Here is a 21,668-nt window from a genome sequence, read left to right as displayed (position 1 = left end):
GGATTTTGTTGAGTTTTCCAATGTTAGGAGGTGTTCATCAAGGTCATGCAAAGGAAAGCTGCTTACCCAGGGAAAGCTGATGTTTTTGTCTGAAGGCCATTAGGCAGGAAGAATCAGTGTTGCAGATGAAATCCACAGGCAGCTAGAGTGTTCTCGCTCACTGGGGAAAGTCATCCTTTCTGCTCTGCAGACCTTCAACTGATTGGATGCGGCCCACCTAGGTCAGGCCCTCTGTTCCACCCAGTCTATGATTTAAATGTAAATGTCGGGGCACCTGGGTGGCTCAGTGGGTTAAGCCTCTGCCTTCAGCTCAAGTCATGATCTCAGGGTCCTGGGATCGAGTCCCGCATTGGGCTCTCTGCTTGGTGGGGAGCCTGCTTCCCTTCCTCTCTCTCTGCCTGCCTCTCTGCCTACTTGTGATCTCTGTCAAATAAATAAATAAAATATTTAAAAAAATAAATAAATGTAAATGTCATCCAAAATCATCTTCATAGAAACACCTAACGTTTGACTCACTCTGTGGGTACCCATGGCCCAGCCAAGGTGACACATAAAATACACTGTCACAACGCCTTAGTTCACCAGCCTTTTTCTGTTCTCAAAGCCATTCTTCCAATAAGATACTGTACAAACACGTGGGTGTCTGCTTATTAAATTACAGACTCTCCTAACAGGTCTTCCTCCCTGACATTATCCCAAGATCGCCTCAGGGATGGTGTTGGTCCCAAATTCTTCACATATTTATTATCACTCCGGACATTACCTCACATGGCTAATTGAAACACGGTATTGATGTTATGAATTCAGAGACAATCACAGTTCCAAATTTTCTGGAAGCCACACATTTCACACAGATTTGATTATCTTGAATGCAGAGGCTCCCTGAGTATCCCTTGTAGACTTTTGGTCTGTATTTAAGCAATTCCTGAGAGTGATGCCACTTACATTATTAAACCTTGGATGATTAGACTTTATTTCAAAATAAATTTGACTAGCAAGTTATGTCCTTACGAAAGGCTAACAACATTTGTAAGGCAGAATACCTAAACCACTAACTGGGTGACTTCATTATGTCTGCATTAATCTAGTGGATCTTGGTGATATGGTGCAAATCTGATTCATTTTTAAGTCTGTGCTTTCCTTTGTTTCTAACTGCCCTTTAAAAATCGATTCCTAGGATTGGAATATATTTCCAAAGGCCAAACTGGTAAAATCGCACTTTAAAAAATGTTTAAAAGTACACCTTTATGAAGCTTTCCCTCCATAATTTAGTAAAGGTCATTTTTAACTTAGAAAGTACACAAAACTCCCTTTTTGGACACACCCAACATGTATATGAAGAGTCAAGTGATTATCTTTTGACCTAATTGTAAAATATTAAAGAAATGTGATATTTCTAGCATCCAGAGGTGACCCCAGTGCTGAAGAGGTGAATGGCATTGCTTTTCAGCTTCATCTGTGGTACATTAAAAAGGTCTACGACATCTTTCCCATTTTCTATTTCAAACATACTGATCTTAAAATGCTCATATTTAGCCCAACTTTTAAAAGTGGGGTCTTATAATTCATTCTGTTACTTGGTAAAAATTTAGACCTTAAGACTTTTATATCTTTAGATGTATAAGTTTAGGTTGATTCCTAGTATCTTATATGTACTCTGTAGTTTTAAAAACAATAATGATAATCTTGGGCTGTGCATTTATACACAGGATACTGAACAAGGATTCTATCAAATAAACTAGAGTTAAAGTCAAATCCATGTTACTCAAATTATCAAAACCTTTATTAATAGCTGGTGTGTTGAACAATAAAATTAAACTTGTACTCATACTGTCCACGCGTCCCCACTGAGACCAGTAATATGCCTTCTCTATATAATTAGAGTTACGAATGAATACTCAGTTTTGAATTTCAAATGAAAGAACCAAATTAACAGCGATAGTTGGAAAGGAAGAATCTCTTCCACTGTCTACCTCTTGATTAGTTTCTGAAAGTATTATGCTTTCAGCAATAAAGGAAAACAACCTGACAAGTACCTGTATTACGTTTGCTTATTCTCTGGAGCACTTTGCAACCCACTGGGAATGGATCAGTATTTAATTTTGGATAGAGTAGCGGCATTCCACTGACATCTCAGCTGGGTATCACAGGGCTGCTCTCTGTCATATGTATTAGGCGTCTTTAGGACTTCAGTAGCCGAGCTTCAAAGCTGTTCGTAAGTACCAGTCTAAGTGGTTTCTATTAAACCACACAAATATATATACGTCTTATTGTCAAGAAACGAGAGCCCATGTTTGAAAAAAAACGGCCCCTTGGCTCAGATCGCATCTCTGTCGTAAGTTTCTATGTTTGCTTGTGTTTTTAAATTACTGAAAATTAAAGACATTTTCGAAGAGTTGGCAATCCAAGGAAATAACTGGGGGAAAAAAGTAAATTGAAGATTCTCTCAATGTGTAGTAGAAATGAACTATGAATCAGGAGTTATTTTAGTACCTACTGGTGTGAGATCATAGGCAACTCACTCAACGTGCTTTATAGGATCACTTAATACCATAAAAAGTGGCATTTTCTCTTCAGCCTTACCCCAACTGAAAGATGTAAGTCACCCCAGAGACCCTGTAAAAGTTACCTGGCTGCCTGAATATATGAAAATGCTTAACTATTGCTCATGGGTGCTGTATACATAAAGTTGCGGTAAGAATTTAGTAGTATTAACACTTTTTTGCACTGGCCTAGTCTATAGTGTGACTTTTTTCTGGGATCTCCACGTAGGGTAAAGAAAAATCAAGGATGTTTCCTTTTAATAGTGTAATGATTCAGTTATCCCCTTAACATTTCTGGGGGCACGTCAGTCAACCCTATAACCAACCTAACAATCAAGGCCGATTCATATTCTAATCCTGTGATACTGTTTTAGCAAAGTAGGAACTGAGGTGTATCTTGGTATCAGTTGATGGAATCTCTTACTGAGATTAGGGTAGAATTTTTAAGCAGCTGCCCCAGATTATCAAGTTTCTCTCTATTGGCCAATCATTTCGTTTGAATATCAGTTCACTGAACATTGTCAATTCCTACACAACACACATGCTGGGTATATACCTGCTTCTCACACCTAAATCTTCAGGCACCTACTGCAATGGCTTACTTACCAGAGGCACTCAGTAAATGTTTGTGAATGAGTTTACTCAAGCATGACAGCAAAATGGATAGATAGGAGCACATGGGGGGAAAAGCAGCAAAGAAGGCAATCGGACCCAATGGCTTTCCCAGTGAAGAAAACCCAGGGGATCTGGTTTCCCAAGACACTATTAGCAATAACCTGATAAGACCTCAAGTGAGATGATGAAAAATAACTTTCTAACAAATGAGAGGACAAGCCATATACTGGGAGAAAATATTTGCAAAAGACATATCTGATAAAGGACTGTTACCCAAAATACACAAAGAACTCTTAAAACTCCATAATAAGAAAATGAACAGCCCAATTAAAAAAAATAAGGGGGGCAAAAGACTTAGGCAGACACCTCACCAAAGAAACACAGATGGCAGAAAAGCACATGAAAAGATGATCAATGTCATATGTCACTAGAGAATTTTAAATTAAAGTAACAATGAGATACCACTACACGCCCATCAGAATGGCCAAAAATCAAAACACTGACAACACCAAATGCTGGTGAGGATGTGGAGCAAGAGGAGCTCTCAACTGTTGCTGGTGGGGACGCAAAATGGTGTAGCCACTTTGGAGGACAGCTTGGCAGTTTCTTAGAAAACTAAACATACTCTTACCATAGGACCCGGCAATTATGCTCCTCAGCGTTTACCCCGAGTAGAGAACACGTCCACGTAAAAACTACGCCTGGATGTTTATAGCAGCTTTATTTATAATTGACAAACTCTAGAAGCAACCAAGATGTCCTTCAGGAGGGGAGTGGGTAGACTGTGGTACGTCCAGAAAAAGAAGTATTACGCAGCGCTGAAAGGCAATGAGCTGTCAAGCCACAGAGAGACACGGAGAAACCTTCCGTGCACACTTTTTTTTTCAAAAAAACTTTTTTTTTTAGATTTTATTTATTTGACAGAGAGAGCGATCACAAGTAGGCAGAGAGGCAGGCAGAGAGAGAGAGAGGAAGGGAAGCAGGCTTCCTGCCGAGCAGAGAGCCCAATGTGGGGCTCCATCCCAGGATGCCGGGATCATGACCTGAGCTGAAGGCAGAGGCTTAACCAACTGAGCCACCCAGGTGCCCCTTCCGTGCACATTTTTAAGTGAAGGAAGCCAATCTGAAAAGGTTACATACTGTATGATTCCAAGTATACGACATTAAGGAGAAGGCAAAACTATGGAGACAGCAAAACACAAACCAATCAACCAACCAACAAACCGGTGGTTACCAAGGGGTTGAACTGCAGGGAGAGAAGGATGAATAGGCAAAACACAGAGGATATTTTTAGGCTGGTCAGACTGTTCTGTATGATACTGTAATGGTGAATACGTTTCCTGATCATTTTATCCAAACCTGTAGAATGTGTGATACCAATAGTGACCCTAATATAGACTGTACACTTCGGACAATGACGAAGAGTCAGTCATTATCATGGGTTCATTACAACAAATGTGCTACTTTGGCGGGGCTTGGGGATAGTGAGGCAGGTTGTGCGTGCGTGGGGACGGAGATAGGTGTGAGATCTCCGTACCTTCTGCTCAATTTTCCTGTGAACTTAAAACTGCCCTCCCCAAAAGTCTATGTAAAGAAAAATAGCTTGCAATACTTTGAAAAGAAAGTCCATATAAAACTTGCTTTTAGGTGTCTGCAGTCACTTTGTGTAATGTAACCACTACTGGGCTCTAAGAACTTACAGGAAAACATGTCCTGTCACTTAGAATCATATTTTTGTGCTTCAGATTTTTAAAAGTTAAAAGTCACCTCAATGATGCCACTTGAGTTTATTCTGAAGATAACTTCAGGAAGATGTTGGGGACAAGAATAAAAATGTGGGAGGGAGGGAGGAAACCTTTTTCCTATGAGGAAAACCAGGGAGGTGGTTCCCAACAGAGATTTGGGGGAGGCAATGTGAACTCTGTTGCGGTTTATTCACCATTTTATTATTGGAAAGAACCTTCTCCGTCCTGAAATTCTTCGGGCAAGATTAATACCAGGCCAGGCCATAGACATGTGGCTCGATTTACTGAACCACCGCACACCACCATGTCCGACACTTTCTATGTATTTTCTGTAGTTTCTCTCAAGAACCTTAAAGGGACACCTCTTTTCTTTTTTGGCAATTCGTACATTAAAAACACTGAAATTCAAGGGCACCTGGGTGGCTCAGTTGGTTGAGCGGCTGCCTTCGGCTCAGGTCATGATCCTGGACTTCCAGGATCGAGTCCCGCATCGGGCTCCCAGCTCCTTGGGGAGTCTGCTTCTCCCTCTGACCTTCTCCTCTCTCATGCTCTCTCTCACTCATTCTCTCTCAAATAAATAAACAAAATCTTTAAAAAAAAAATTAAAAACATTGAAACTCAAGAACATGATCTTTTCTGAGATTACACAGCTGGTGAAAAGAACAGCCAAAACTCCATTGCAAGTCTGCTCAACTCCAAAACCCAGTTCCTTTTCACGTGACTGTGCTGTCAAGTTAGTTCAGAAATACTTGAATTCCTCCTGGAAGAATCGTGTTGGCAAAGCTACCGACATCATCCTCTTACTACGTCTTACACTGTGTCTTCTGTTTCTGCTCACCAGCATATGTTCTCCCAGCTTCTGGCAAGAGACGTTCTCACCTCTTCCTGATGCTAAGTCCAAGAGAGATGGCCGGGGCTGGCACACAACCCAAGTCTGACCCATCAGTCTAGTCCAACCCTTGCATCCGGAGTGACCTGTCCTGGTGTGGACCAGTTAAAACTCCGTTCCAGTCTTGCGTTTGAACTGTGGGAGAAAGGGAAGATGTGAAGTGGGAGACGCTGGCACGCATCTTGCTGGTGTGAGGGGCTGAGAGCGGAGCCAAGGCAGAGAAAGGAATCCCCGATAAGGTAGGCCATACTCTGAACCCCACTGGAAGCTAAGGCCTGCTCGTTTTGGCCTGGGAATTATATATTCATTTATTTAAAGATTTTTTTTTCCACAACCCAACTAGGAGACGGATCTCCTATCTTTTGCATCCCTAAGTAAGCCCTATTACTGCCCTATTACTTAAAAATGTATAGTTCAACATCGTCAATGGGATTGTAAAACGGTGTAGCCACTCTGAACGGCCCCGCAGTTCCTCAAAATGTTAAACATGGTATCACGTGAGTTCCAGTGAGACTCAGCGACTCCATTCCTAGGCGCTGAAAACGTACGTCCCCAGAAAATCTTATACCTGAATGTTCCTGCAGCAACATGACTCCAGGTAGCCCCAAAGCAGAAACAGCCAAAATGGTTACCAACTGATGGATTTTAAAAACGTGGCCTATCCACACAGTGGACTACTGCTCAGCAAGAAGGGAAGGGAGTATCGACACGTGCCGACGTGGACGGAGCTTGAGAACATGATGCTACCTGACAGAAGCTCGTCATGAGAAGACTCCATATTGTACGATTCCACTGACAGGAAGTGCCCAGAAGAGGCAAAATCAGAGACCGGCAGTAGACTAGGGGTGGCCGGGGGCTAGGGAGAGAGGGAGGACAGGGAGTGACCGTGAGCACTCGCGGCGATGACAATGTTCTAGGTAAATAGTGAGGATGGGTGCGCGACTCTAGAGATGTACGAAAAACCACTGAATTGCATACTTTAAATGGGTGAAATTAATATGGTGTGTGAACTCCACGTCCATGACACGGACACGTCCGTGACTCTGTTTATAGTCTGACTTTTTAAAATGTCATTACATTTATAGTTTACAACCTTACTACAGAAAATAGAGAGCATATGAAGGATTTCCTCTACCCGTAGGATTCTAAATAGTCTTATATAAAACACTTTACAATAACATTCTTTTAATGAAGATTAAAAAGCATTAAGGAAATGTTATAAAGGCAACAAAAACACCAAGAACAAAATTTACATTGTTTTGATACTTCATGAGACATAATTAGACTTTTCTGTAAGCTTAGCTGAACAACTATACAGTAATATTTAAATAAATCCATTTGCTTTATACAAAAGAAACACCCTAACACAGTAGAGTCTCATAATGCCTTGGTGAACACCAATTTGATGCTTTAGGATTTTAATGTGTTAATAAATTTTCAAACTCAGGCAAGTTTCGAAATGTCTTCATATTGAATTCCTTCAACTCTGCGTCCTTTTAAAGGGCCCTACAAGTTAAAACAATTTAAAAAAAGATTAAAAACAGATACTTAAACACAAGAAAATGACACTACACTTAAAGATTCAAATGTGCCTTTTCCACACCCCCATAATCCCATTACGGTAGCCATCGTTTCTCTGTGACTCTGAATTTTAAACTCTGCTTTGTCATACTCATTACAAAGTGCCGTGACTTCTTCAGTGACATGTGGAATGTGTCATCACTACATGCTGTGGCAGGGAACTGCTGGCTGTTCGGTGTGTCCTCTGCTCCCAGGATGCTTTTCCCCTAGGTCCCCGTGTGGGGAGGTGTGGTCATAGGGGAACAGAAGTGACCATGCTCGGCTGTGGCCTGTGTGAAGCACACGGCAACTGTAAAAGCCACTCGTGGATGGCGGTGGAGACACGAGCAGGAAGATTCCTGGGCTCACAAGTCACCCCTCCGAGAAGAGCTGTCCCCTGGTTGAGAACACGCATCGTGGACTTCAAGAATGGGAGGTTAGATTCTACCCTGTTTGCGCTACTTGGGGGTTTCCTTTTCAAGAGCAGATATCACCTGAAGCAGTTCAGATACTCGTACACAAACATGTTTGTCTAGCTTAGCTTTGACAGTTCGGCTGGCCTTTATTACCGAAAATGAGCCCAACTTTAAATGTATTTGCTTTTTCTGTTCGTATCCGAAACAAAGGGAAAAGGGTTACACTGGGTATTGGGAAAGAACACCTGTCACTAACGTGGATACAGCCGGGAACACAGAGGCAAGAGTGTGGGCCTTGAGCCCAGACTGACCAAATCCCACCTTCACAAGTGACTTGACCCCTCAGTGCCCCCAGTGTTCCCAGGCAGGGAGTATTAACAGGACCTAGGTTCCTGGGCTGTTGCGAAATATAAATGAATCACTACAGAGCTTAGAACAGTATCTGGAACATGACAGGAGTACGAGCTCAGTAATTCCTGGCTCTTTTTATTGCATCTTTTGGTTAAAATTTGAAAGCTGGTCCTCTCTCTTGCAAAATAGAAAATGATGATGATGATGACTCTAACCTTGAAGGGAGGTTTCAGTGTTTTTTATTGTGAATCATACCCTCCCTCGATCCTTTTTATAATGTTACTCCTTTAACACAGGATAATGACTGTATCTGAAGGAAGTAAGTTCCCAGATAAAAGGCATGACTAGATCGAATCTTTCATTATCAAGTACAAAGGCCTGTGGTCAAGTGCACTTTTCTGAAGATACAAACCTGGGGAATGAGAAGGGAGCCAGTCACTTGGTTTATCTATCAGGCAGATAGGCTAAAAGGCTAAGACAGTTTTTGAATAATTTGGTAGCTACTTAAAAATCTGCTTAATAAATGAGTAAATCTCAAATATTTTTATACTGATCTACAATTTCAGATGATAAAAAGATAATGATAATGATAAAAAATGGTATTTTGGAATGATATGATAAATGATAAGAAGAATCAATGATTACTGATATGATAAATGATAAAAAAGAACAGCAGGAGAAATCACTCAGAAAGTTCGTGGGTTTCATGGCAACGATATGAAGGAACTGTGGGGACGCAGACCAGTGGACACATGCTCACACAGATTATTTTTTAAATGTGGCGAGCTCAAAAAAGAAGCAGCAGGTGGATTTCTCCTTTGAAACGTACCTGCTGCTCTGCAGTCAAGCAGCCCTTCCACGCGGGGGCTCTCCCGGGTCCTGACCCACAGCGGCTCTGCGCCCCACGCGAGCTCAGGAAGGAGGAGCCGCTTGGGTCACGGCGAGGGAGGAAAGGAAGGGGCCCGTGGGAACCACACTTCGTGACCCAAAGGGATCTGGACGGGACCTACAATGCCCCCCCTGGTGACTAGCTGTTTTGCGTTTCCTGGAGGGGAAAGCATGAATTGGAGCAGGATCTCATTTGGACGGGCCGATGCGCTTAGAAAGTGCTGGAGAATCATTTTGCCAAGGAGATATGAGACGTTCCATGACCGTACCAGGAGAGACGCCCTTTCCTTTCCTTCCCTTATGGTTTGTGTCCGTGAACGCCGATCTCTCAGTTCGTGATGTCAGAGACAGGGAAAAAAACGCTCCATTTCCTTACATGTGGTTTCTCTCAGATAAGGACCGACACGATTTTTCCAAACACGGTCCAGCAAGGGGCTGAGGGGCCTACAACCCCGTAACGCAAGCCATGAAACCGGGCAGATACCCGCAGTTCTAGAGCGCTCGGGACGGTCACTGGATTCTCCGAGGGGTCTGTTATCCCCCCAAATGCTAACGCGTACGTTATGGGGTGTGAAAACGGATTTCCCCGCAAGAGGCACAGCACAGTTGTCGCAGTTCCAAAACGCATTAGGCCGCGAGCGGGTGGGGGGCGGGACAGGCCCTTCCTTCGCGTGGGAGACAACTCAGGCCTCGCAGGGCCGGGCTCGCAGGCCTGTCCATGAGCCATCCATTCTGTCAATCAACAAATTTACTCACACATCACACTTCCTGAAATTACTTTACTGATCTCTGCTACCCTCTAGCCCTTTATGAAAGGAGGGGTGGACTGTTTAAAATATTGATGTCTGGGGCTTTCCCCCCATTACTTCTGACTCTATTATACCATGCCAAATCGAGTTTTGTATTAGATGTGAGAGAAAAAAAAAGTGGGGATGTGAGACTGTACATTGTACACTGCATACAATTTTATAAAATACAAAGACCAGAAAGGAACGGATCAAAATATTAAAGGGAGTTATCTGGCTGGGGGATTATGGGTAATTTTTAAAGCTATTTGTATTTAATTGTCCTTTTCAGGTTTTACACAATTGAGTATTGCTACGGAATGAATGTGTCCCACCCAGAAGTCATAGTTGTGACCTAATAACGCCCAGTGTGACTGTATTTGGGGAGTGATGAGGTCATGGGGGTAGGACCCTTGTGAATGGCCCGGCGCCCTTATAAGACCCCAGAGAGCTCCCCTATCTCTTCTACCGGGTGAGGACACATGAGCCAGGAAGCAGGCCCTCCCCAGACACTAAACCTGCCGCTGCCCTGTTCTCGCATTTACAGCCATCAGAACAAACCGTGAAAAGCACACCTGCTTAGAAGCTCCCGGCCTACAGTGTGCTGTTACAGCAGCTCGAGTGGACTAAGACACATACGCATTTCTTTTGAAGTCAGAACACAAAATACTTTACAATGGTAGAGCCATTGCAGAAACTAAACTGACAGATTTCCATATAGGAGAGAAGACAAATGAAAAACCCAGACTCTAAAATAAAACAAAGACCAACCCAATGAAAGAGAACTATGGCACATTTTTAAAGCATTTAGAAATTTCTCTGTGTCAACGTACGTACAGTTTCAATGACTATAGTAGCTGAGAAGGTCTTCTCATTGATGGATTCTAAGGTGCCTTCATTCCCTCTGTAGCCTCCATTTAAAACGAGAATTCTTTTTCCTACAGCAGAAAAGAATATCACACTGAATGCAAAGAAAGGTTCACTTTTTTCTTCTACTTTGTTACAGCAGAGTGCAGTTACACTGAATGAACACAACTGACCACTGAATGAAAACCAAAACCCCTCTTAGAAGTTCTTGATCATGTTAGAACTCCGTAATATTCTGAAGGAGAGCTTGTACGTCTTGATCACTATTAACATTTTAAGAATCCTCATGGTTTTTTTCCATTTATTTATCAAAGGGATCTGTTTTAGCTTTAGATTGCAAGGAGTAGAAGGTACTTAGGGGAAATGTTGACAGTCCAGAAATGATCCGAAAAAATTTAGCTTACTTTGGCTCCTTTTTTTTCTTAAGAGAGAGAGAGGATGCGTGAGTGGAGGGTGAGGGGAAGAGAGAGAGAATCTTTTTTTTTTTTTTTAAAGATTTTACTTATTTATTTGACAGACAGAGATCACAAGTAGGCAGAGAGACAGGCAGAGAGAGAGAGAAGGAAGCAGGCTCCCTGCCAAGCAGAGAGCCCAGTGCAGGACTCGATCCCAGGACCCCGAGACCACGACCCGAGCCGAAGGCAGAGGCTCAACCCAGTGAGCCACCCAGGTGCCCCGAGAGAGAGAGAATCTTAAGCAGGCTCCACATTCAGCATGGAGCCTGATGCAGGGCTCGACCTCAGGACTCTGAGATCATGACCAGAGCCGAAATGAAGAGTCGAGCACTAAGCTGACTGAACCACCCAGGCGCTCCACTTTGCCTCTTCTTAAAAATCATAGGATGGTTTGGCAGTTTTATAAAAATTTAAATACATCCTATGAGTGAGCTATTCTACTTCTAAGTATTTACCCAGAAGAAAAGAAACCATATGTCCGTATAAAGACTTGCATATGAATGTTCTTGGAAATTTTATTTGTAACAGCCAAAAAACTATAACCAACTGAAATGTCTATCAAAAGGTGACTGAATAAACAGAAAGTGGTACATCCATACAGTGAAACACTAGTTAACAACAGAAAGAAGTGAGCTACACATACACACAACAACATGCACGAACCCAAAATAATTACACTTAATGAGAGATGCTAGACCAAAAAACAGGAAACATGGTATGATTTCATTCATATGAACGTCTTGACAGGAACGCCTCTGTAGCGATGGAAAGCAGACGAGTGATTGCCTCAGGGGCCATGGGAGGCAGGAGCGGAGGGGTGGCAGGGAAGGATTATAAAGGAAGGTGATAAAATTTTCGGTGGGGTAATGAGTGCATTCATGATCTCTATTGTAGGGATGGTTTCGAGACAGTACTCATGGCTGTAAACTGATCACACTGTACACTTCATACGAGTGAAGCTTACTGTGTGTCAATTACATCTCACTAATGCCAAAAAAAAAATTTTAAGCCATAAAGTGAGTTTTATTTTGGGGGAAAGCATAAAGGATCTGATAAGCGGAGGTTTTAGAGACTAACATTATCACCATGCCAGCAATGATGCCACTATGAAGGCTCTGGGTCAGAGCCAAATACCCTAACCATTGTAGCTTTCATACTAGGTATTTAGAAGTACTCAAATGATAAAGACAATTAAGGAAAAGAAAAAAAACAAAACAATACAATACAGACTTTTACTTTACTATCTCAGGTAGCTAGGGAAATATATTAATAATAACTGTAGTATGATTGGTTTTTTTTTTCCTTGTGAGTTTTTGTTTTATGTCGGGAAAAAAAAAAAAAGAAAAAAGAAAAAAATGAATCCCAGGAAGGGAAAATGGATTCAGCCACAAAATAGCTTACACAGAGGACTGGTAGGCAAACTCCCATGTCACCCGAAACGAAGCCCATGAGTTATACCAGCAGCTATATGCTCCTAGAAAGGAAATCTGTGTAACTGTCAAGTCATGCCTAGAAGCTATGGTTTTAAGGATGGAATCACTCCTTCCGATAGCATACACAGTAAATGGTCTGCAAAAAGATTTACCTGGTGCTGGAATTACTGTTTCTAAATGAGTCTGGTCAAGTTTCAGCTTGTCTCCAGAGTCAATCATCTTTACAACAGCTGTGTATTTGTCAATTACTTCCTGTCATGTGAAATCAACATTTTATAACAGCAGAAATAAGTGCAACAAATTTCAAAGGACAGAAATAGGTAAGATGAAAACAAACGAAATTCCAGTCAAAAGGTAAGAGTAACTCCTTTATAAATTACACTATTTTATAGATTCCATATATGACTACTCATTCTAGGCTTCTTTTTAATTTTAAAACTTTTATTACATTTTTATTCTAATTCCAGTAGCGTTCACACACGGTGTTATGTTAGTTTCAGGTGTACAGTATAGTGGTTCTATGCTTCCTAATAAAGAATTCAGTTCAAGGCTTAGTGAAGGTGTTCGTCTGGGAAGAATAACGGACTGGCTGGTGATCTTAGAATACGATTTCAGCAAATACAGTGAGAGGAAGAATGCCTAGCTTCAAGTACAATAGAAGGGCATTTCTGCCTGCACAATGCTAGGTTCCAGGATGGAACTATTTAGGAACAGCAAACAGAGGAAAGGATTGGAGCGTCGACTTTTAAATTTTAAAATCCTAGAGCAACTAAAAATTTTTCAGGCAAAACACAACAGGGAAGTCCCCCTGAGAACATAATCATCTTGCCCTCGTTAACAAAGAGGAGTGTCTCACTGATCGGCAAGGCACGCAGAGCATGTGAGTGAGTTTAAGCTGTGCCGGTGGGATTTTATACGTGCTATTTGCTCCAGTAAGAAAGCACACCAAAGTGAACTAGAAACTATGGTTGCGAAAGAATCATTTTCCCAGCAATTACGAATTCAGCTTTCCTTTTATGGAAATGATAAAGACATATGGAACCATCAAGAATCCAAGACACAATGCTCCGGCCCTAGGATGTGATTTTTCAGGAATATCAGAATGGCTTGACTTGGCCACCCCCAGCTCCTTCCACAAATCCCACTCACAGCCCCCTGTGCCTACCTTCACAACACCCTTTTTCTTATGGTATTTCTCTCCGAGTTTCTTGGTTATAATTTTCACAATGATTTCCTAGAAAAGAACAAAAAAAATAAAGATGAAAGGGAAGACATAAGTTAGCTTTCCAGTTTTATTCCTTTGCTTTAAACCATGTTCACCAAAAATCATAGCAATACGTTAACTGTTCTGCTAAATAAGAAATTTTGAGTTCCAAGCCTTCCCAATTATGCAAAACATTCCCTTAGTGATCTCTTATTTCTTCTTTCTCCCTTTATTCAACACGGTTACCAGGAGGGAAAAAGTACCTGTCTCAAGGCTGATTTCCACACTGAAGGTCTCTTGAAATCTAGGACTTTTATCTGTCAATCTCAACCCTATTAATCCATGTCTCTTACAGACAGCCTCTCTCTCTCTCCATTCAAGGAAGTGAAAAGGACGAAAGGTATTACACCGTTGGTGTTCACTGCTGATAAAAACTCAGATGGCAAGTCTCCCTGTGAATTGCAAGGAACTGAGCCTTTGAGCTTACACATGACATTCTCCACAATGTTCTTTTCTCATTAGGTTACTCTGAATTCTTGAGACAGATGGGGTTCTTCCAGATTAGCTCCCGCTAAAAGTATCGTTCTTCTGAACATCTCATTCTCCAATGGGAGAGAAATCTGGGCTTATTTCATATTAATGCATTCTGCATTTGCTTCTTTATCATCATTTTCCTGATTTAGATTAGCTGTCTAGCAGCTGATCATGAAAATTCAATCGCCTGACTTCACGCTATAGTCACTGTAGTGATCCTGTATTTGCTACTTCAAGTGAATGTAACAGAGGTACTAGGTGGTCACAAGTAAGCCAATTAAATTTTATTAATCAAAATTCAATAAGGACTTTGTTGGAAGGATATATTACAGCAGAAAAACACACTTACAAGAAAATATGAGTGGTCTTATTCTTAAGCCTCTAGTCTGAGAATCTAGGACTTTCTAAATGAAGCCAAGTAATGCCAAAACAGCTTCTCTGATTTAGCCAGAGTATTTCTGGGCTAAATTTCTCAAAGGCCCTCGTGGGTACACACTTAAAATCTGAAGCTAATTCATCCCATCAATGGGCTTACTGATACTTGCTCACACAACAGATCAGTTCAAGATATTTCTCTTCTGAGTTTAAACAATAAACCCCTCTCCAGTCTGTGTGGACTACTGGTGATTTTAACAAACATATCGAGTGTTTTGACATAAGAGACACACTGATCCTCACTTTTAATGTAATACTCTGTAGCAGGAAAAACATTTGAATAATTTATTGTAAGAGAACTAGCAAAGAGAAAATGCAATTGAATTTAAAATATTATCAATGGGAAGAAAATTCTTGGACTAAAATTTGGAATGCTTTCTCTCTTTCTTTTTTGGTTTCTTTTCTTTTTTCCTTTAAACCAATGAACGGGATATATCAGAATCACCCAGGAGGCTGGTGAAAATATGCACTTCACTGCAGGAGACTGGAAGGTGGTAGTAATTTGGAAAAAACACTTTGCTAAAAATTTGTGAATCACTCTCTGGGTAAGAATGACTGCTTTCAGCAAAATTCTTGATTATGTTTTTATAAACAATAATCAAACTATTCATAGTCACATGCCAGCTACTGGAATGGAGAAAACAAAAAAAACCCCATGGGTGGCTTCTTCCCTTCAGGTCCAGCCTTTGCTGATCTTGACTAACCTGTCCTCAGAGATGGGGAGTCAGGGTGCCTGAGACACCCCAGGAAGCAGGTCTGTTGACCAGTTGAGGGCACAACCTACTGAATAAGACTGCCAGGGAGATCCTGTATCACTGCTTACTCTATGACCTTGGGGGAATTACTCAAATGCTGATGCCTCAGTTTTTCTCACCTCTGAAATGGGAATCATAACAGGAATTACGTTACTGGGCTGATAGAAGAACTCACTGATGTAATTCACATACAGGACTCACTCTCTATTTAAAGCAGCGAGGATTTTCATGTTAGCTGACTTGCTTCCTGAGCCTTCACGTGGGCACCACGTAGAAATGCCTCCCACGTAGAAGACCACAAACTAAGACACGGAAGTGAAATTGTTTTCCTGCTTAGAGGGAGCAGGACAATGAAGATCTGAACGAGAACTCTGGATTTCTGCACCTTCTTCTTAATCTTACCTTTTGAATCAAAACTATCTAAACAACACACACTCTCAACTACTTTTCAGTCCCCTATTGTTGATCAAACCAGCTTCTTTCAGAAGCTTTAAGGAAGGCACCCTGAGTGTCTTCTGGAAACTTCACATCTAGGCTCAAAACAGAGCATCAATAAATAATAATGTTTAAAATTATTTGAATGTTTCAAAATTATTATCTTAAAATAACATCAAAATAAATATATCAGAAAATACAAAGCTCTACTTGAGTTTGTGAAATTAAAACCAGCATTTTTCGACAAAGTATCTAAAGGGAGATTCTAAGTTCAATAAGCTGTAAGTTGAAAACAAATGCTGCAGCATTCACAGTTCTACTTTTCAGTCTCATTTCTGAAAACACAACCCAAGTCTTATAGCAAAAACTGGAAATAATTCCAGGCTTAAAAGCAAGAGGTCCACAAACGAATCTGGCAGCAAACTCAAGAAATCTTACCAGCCTATACACGTGAAGTAACTCTCCAATACGGGTGGCAACTGATCACTGAAGATCAGATAAAAAGAAAAGTCAGGAAAGTTATAGATCTAGCCATATGATTTAAGTATATTTGAGAAATTCAAGTCTCTTTACATGATTCACTTTTTTAAAAGCATTCAAGACGTAAGAAGCCCCAGCTGGGTACGTACAGGCTGTAGCCAGTGGTCTGTTCGGGCAGTTCTTTTCTTTTCCTCTTCGATCTGGAGAACACAGAAGATACAGAAGTCTCTCTTTAAAATCCTCGATTTATTTCAAATACCATTCTATGTAGCAAACACCATAAAACATACACCTCAAAGGAAATCCGTGTAATTTACAAGCTCTGACAAACACAAATAACCATTTTTTCCAATTTTTGATTCAAAGAAAAACAAATGGGGGGGGCACCTCTCTGGCTCAGTTGGTGGAGTGTGTGATTCTTGATCTTGGGGTTGTGGGTTCAAGCCCCACCAGGTTCAAGCCCCACACTGGGTATTGAGACTACTTGAAGATAAAATCTTTAAAAATGCGCGCGCACACACACACACACACACACATTCTTGGATTTACAAAAATACATGATAAAGTACGTCAACTGGCCAAGAAAATAAACACAAGCAACCTCTATGTAGTCAAGACTGCAAGGCCATGTGCCGGCGCTACATCCCCGTCTCCCTGCTTCCCCCCGGGTGCCTGCCACAGGCTGGGAAACAAGCAACGTTTTCACGTGATAAAAACACAACACTTCAAAAAAATTTTGCGCAGCACGGTTAGTTCTACGGTGGTGGCCAAAAGAGACTTCTCCGTTCGATAAGGATAATAAATCTTGTGAATGTAGGGCAGGAAAAACCTAACCACGAGAGATGGAAGCACAAGGGTGTCCAAACAAAGAGCGCGGTCTGGCCGCTGAGGAGCCACGTGACGCCTTTTTCTCTCCTGATGGAGTAAGTGAACCCAAAGTCCCAACTTTCAATGGGACAGACGCTGCCATTTTGGGTTGATAATAAATCCCATTTTAATGTCTCCAACTTTCCAATACAAACAAAGAACATTCTAAATTTAGCAGGTTTTTACAAAGCAGAGCGGTCTAGTTTCCCAATTTACTTTGAATTAGATTCAGGAACTTCGTGTCATGGCCTACTGAGACACGTTAAGACGTTGCTCCGCCTTCTCTCTCAGACTGCGAATGCTACCCAGCTCCCGCACTCACCATGCTCCAGCCACGTGGACCTCTCCTTCAGGTGGCGGAATTCAAGATCTCTCCTGCCTTGGCAGCTTTCCACAAGCCGTTCCCCAGAGCCCGCCCTCAGACCCCCTTAGCACTTAGTATTTCGTAGTAATACTGGTTCTCTTGTTCAGACTCGTACTCACCGGCTCACTAGTTCATGGAATGTCTCTTACTAGAACGAAAGCCCTGTGACACAGTGGCGCTGTACTTTTCTCCCTACTATGGTGACACAGGACCTCGCACAATGCCCAGCACATAACAGCGACTCAGTATTTGCTCAGTGACGGAGTGACCACATCTCCCAGTGTACATTTTATACTAGACTCTCAACCGTTCAGACCACCCTGCATAGTGAGAGCACCCAGAAATGGGAAAGAGCGAACAGTTGCCTCTGTCCCTTCACAAATGAAGAGGAGGGCTGGGGAGATGACTTTACAGGAAAAAACAAGTCAGCTGCTTCTATCCATTTCTTCTTTCCCTTCACTGGTCCTCCTTCTCTTTCCTAATTACTTCATAAACGTACTGACAAGGTAAGGCTGTGTGTGGAAAGGGAGATGGGAAGATTAGAACCGCTCTGGCGGCGCAGGTAGATTCAGAGCCGAAGTGTGGCCCTAGATCTTAAGTCACGGGTTATCAAGGATTCATCACACAGGCTTAGCTATCAGGCTAAGTCAAATTAAAAATATGTCCTAGCTTCCTCTCGCTGGCTAGGAGGTGGCAAGTGAAGTCAGAGGCCGAAGGAGAGCAGGGACTGGTGGGAGGAATCCGTGGAGGAGGCCCATTTCACAGAGCCACAGAAGGGAAACAGAGCTTTCGTTTTGAGCTTCAGTGACAACCCAAGCCCTTCTGCTTGAATTCCACTGACCATGAACACACGGAGAGTTCTGAAGACAGCACCTGAGGCAAGAAAATAAACTTGGGATGAGGGATTCCAACTCTACTCAGACGGAACCGTGGCCAGACTTCCTTCCCCCAACGTAGTCTGAACACATCTTCTGACTTTATGTTAACCCAGGAATTAGTGAGACTAAACTTTCCTTAGTTTGAATTATGTCACTCCTCTAACTGCTAACATGTCGTCGATAAGCAGCTTGTAACTATACCTCCATGATTTCGTCAAGGGCAGATTTCTTTTTTTTCTTTTCTTTTGATTGAGCTGAGCTCCGGGAAGATTCTTTCCGTTTAACTGATGCTGCATTCCCGATGGTACTCAATGCGCTTGGTCCCAAGGAACTGGTGAAAAGAAGAGCCATGTCTGTTAACAAACCCTATGCACAGAAGGTGGCTTTCGAATGTGCAGGGGAACAGTACAGAAGATATTTGTTATACGATTAATTTAAAACAGATTAGTCAAAACAAGAGAGGACCTGTCTTTAGGCCTGCAGGACCCTAAGCAGCATGAGAACATGTGACCTTTCCTGCCTTAACGCCCTCGTCCCTCTCCTTGCCCCTTCCCTTAGTGCCCACCATGATCAGCACAGACCAGTGGTGACAATGCCAGCTTCGGCTTCGGGGTTAGGCAGATCAGGGTCTAAGGGGACTTCCGCTTCTGACCCTGGGTGATTGATTCACTTTTCTAAGCTTCAGTTCCTCATCCATGAACAAGGATAACCATGTGACCCAACTCAGAGCTCAACTGCAAGGATTAAATAAGAGGTTGGCAATGAAGTCTAGCACATTACGGTCGGTTCTATTTTTTGCAAGCAATCTCACCATGTCGCCTAATTTCTGAATGGTTCCTAACTGCTTAGAATTGACAGTGTAAATTCTTTTTTAGTGTGGTATAAAATTGTCACCACTGGCCCAAGAAATGGTATTTCTGACTTATTATATACACCAGCCATTCGGAATAACTTGTTACTGAGCCATGCCATGTTTTAGGCATTTGTAAACCGCCTCTTTTATACCTAGAACAACCTCTCCAATTATCTCCATTTGTCCCAAGTCTTTAAGATCCATTCTTCATGAGGGTTTGAACTGTCATAGCACTTCCCAGCGTGTATCCTATGCCACCTTGTATTATAATCCTTTGCATATATGATATGTACACATAATGATGTGTATATATTTGTATATACTTATTTTTTTCCTGTAGAGCAAGCTGTTATCTTGTGACTCACATAAAATACATGCTCAGTTAATATTTCAATGACTCTTACCAGTGTAATCATTTAGTTTGTCCTATTTGCAAAAGACGAACAAAGGATAAATCCATGCACGAAGCTACCATGGAGATAAGCAAGACAGAAAGTGTGATGAACAGAAAAACAATAGAACTTTACTCGGACTCTTTTTTTTTTTAAGAGGGGGAAAGTGTGAGTGGAGGGGGATGGAGCAGGGGCAGAGGAAGAGGGGGAGGGAGAGAGAGAGCAGAAGCAGGGGGAGCAACAGGCAGAGGGAGAAGCAGGCTCTCCGTGGAGCAAGGAACTGGATGTGGGACTTGATCCCAGGACCCTGGGATCATGACCAGAGCCAAAGGCAGACGCTTTACCGACTGAGCCCCCCAGATGCCCCCAACGACTTTTCTGTCCAGGGGCCCAGGTCAGGACTCCCTCACTCGGCCATCGTGGCAGGTGTTCTTCGTTCACCGAGCTCTAAGGCTTTATATTTACCCTTTTGAAATTTCACTCACTGGGTTTTGTCCCATAATTCAATCCTCCGAATAGATTCCTAAGTTCTGATTCTATTTCTGGGACCCTTGTGCTCTCAACTGGGGCAGCTGCTGGGGCAAACAGCGAGGCAGAGCCGCCGTACAACCCAGCACTTCCGCGGCTGGGTGTCTCCCCAGAGACAACACGGGGAGCAGGGACACGAACAGGTATCTGAACACCAGTGTTCAACAGCACTGTTCACGATCGCCCAGAGACTGACTCCGGCGTCCGCTGACCGAGGGGGAGAGGGAAAGGGAGACAGAGAGGGAGAGGGAGACATGAAGCCAATGCAGTGCTTCAGCCTCGAAAAGGAGGAAATTTCAACATGTGCCGCAACACAGATGAACCCTAAAGACATTAAAGTGGGTGACAGAAGCCAGGCACAAAGGGGCACTTGCTGTACGCTTCTCCTCCTATGAGAAGTCTAGAACAGTCCAATCCATAGAGACAGAAAGCAGAATAGAGGCTACCGGCAGCTGGGGGCTACCTGGAAATGGGGAATTAAGTGTTTAATGGGGACAGAGTTTCAGTTTGGGCTGATGAGAAAGTCCGGGAGATGGATATCAGCGACAACTACACAACAATGTGAAGCTACTTACCACCCCTGACCTGTACGCTTAAAAATGGTGAAAATGGTCAAATTTATATGTATTTTACTACACAAAAAAAAACTAAACTCAATAGAAAAGAAGTTTTCTATCAAGAACATTCCTTTGGCATTATTAAATGTCTACAGTGTGACAAGCAACGGGGATAAAAATGTGAACAGAACAGCCCATCAGGATCTTACAATCTCCTGTGGGAGACCAGACACGGAAAGACAGTCTGGGAAGGGAGGACAGAAGCTGTGAAGGCAAGAAAGGGTGAGCCACCACAGCTCATTTCAGACAGTGCAAATAATTCAGCATAGCTGGAGGGCAAGGGGCAGGAGAGACACTGGATCACAATGGTCACAAAGCAGCACAGACAAAAATGACAGGTTATCCCACAGGTGAAAGAAAAGCATTTAGAAAGATCCTTCTTCTTGCAACATCAAGATTCTATTAGAGCTAAAACAAATAAGGAAGAATGCGAGAAATGTTGGCAGAAGAAATTATGAAGGATATAAGCCAGTAACATGGAAACCAAAGAAATGACAATAGCAAGAAAAGAAAAAGTCGGTATTCCAAAGATGAATAAAATAGCAAATCTGAGAGCCTAGATAAAAAGGATATTCTAGAAAAATCAAAACTGTACAAATTGTTGGTTTGTATAATCAAGATTATCTTGAGAAGTTGAATAAGCTAATTCCCTTGCCTGCAAAAGATACCAGCACAGTATTTTACCAAGCTTTACCAAGCGTTTATATCTGAAAACATGAGTCAAAAAAGAATACTTGTACAAATCATTTTAAGACTAAGCAATTAAATATCAATCTCAA

The 21,668-nt window shown here is 42.2% G+C and overlaps 1 protein-coding gene across 1 annotated transcript in view; it reads right to left on the bottom strand.

The window, feature by feature from the left end:
* Positions 1–6,079: 6,079 nt before the first annotated feature.
* KIN (Kin17 DNA and RNA binding protein) overlaps positions 6,080–21,668 on the bottom strand; it is a 35,201-nt gene continuing 19,612 nt past the window's right edge. Inside the window, exons 8-13 of the mRNA XM_080812562.1 lie at positions 18,701–18,830; positions 16,540–16,590; positions 13,713–13,781; positions 12,700–12,799; positions 10,630–10,730; positions 6,080–7,298 (exon numbers count right to left, since the gene is read on the bottom strand). Of these exons, the coding sequence (XP_080668688.1) occupies positions 7,236–7,298; positions 10,630–10,730; positions 12,700–12,799; positions 13,713–13,781; positions 16,540–16,590; positions 18,701–18,830 (514 nt within the window). The 3' untranslated portion in view covers positions 6,080–7,235. The remainder of the gene's footprint in view (positions 7,299–10,629; positions 10,731–12,699; positions 12,800–13,712; positions 13,782–16,539; positions 16,591–18,700; positions 18,831–21,668) is intronic.

This window comes from Martes martes (genome assembly GCF_963455335.1).
Source record: "Martes martes genome assembly, chromosome: 8".
Lineage (NCBI taxonomy): Eukaryota > Metazoa > Chordata > Mammalia > Carnivora > Mustelidae > Martes > Martes martes.
This window is presented reverse-complemented; position numbering and strand designations above follow the sequence as displayed.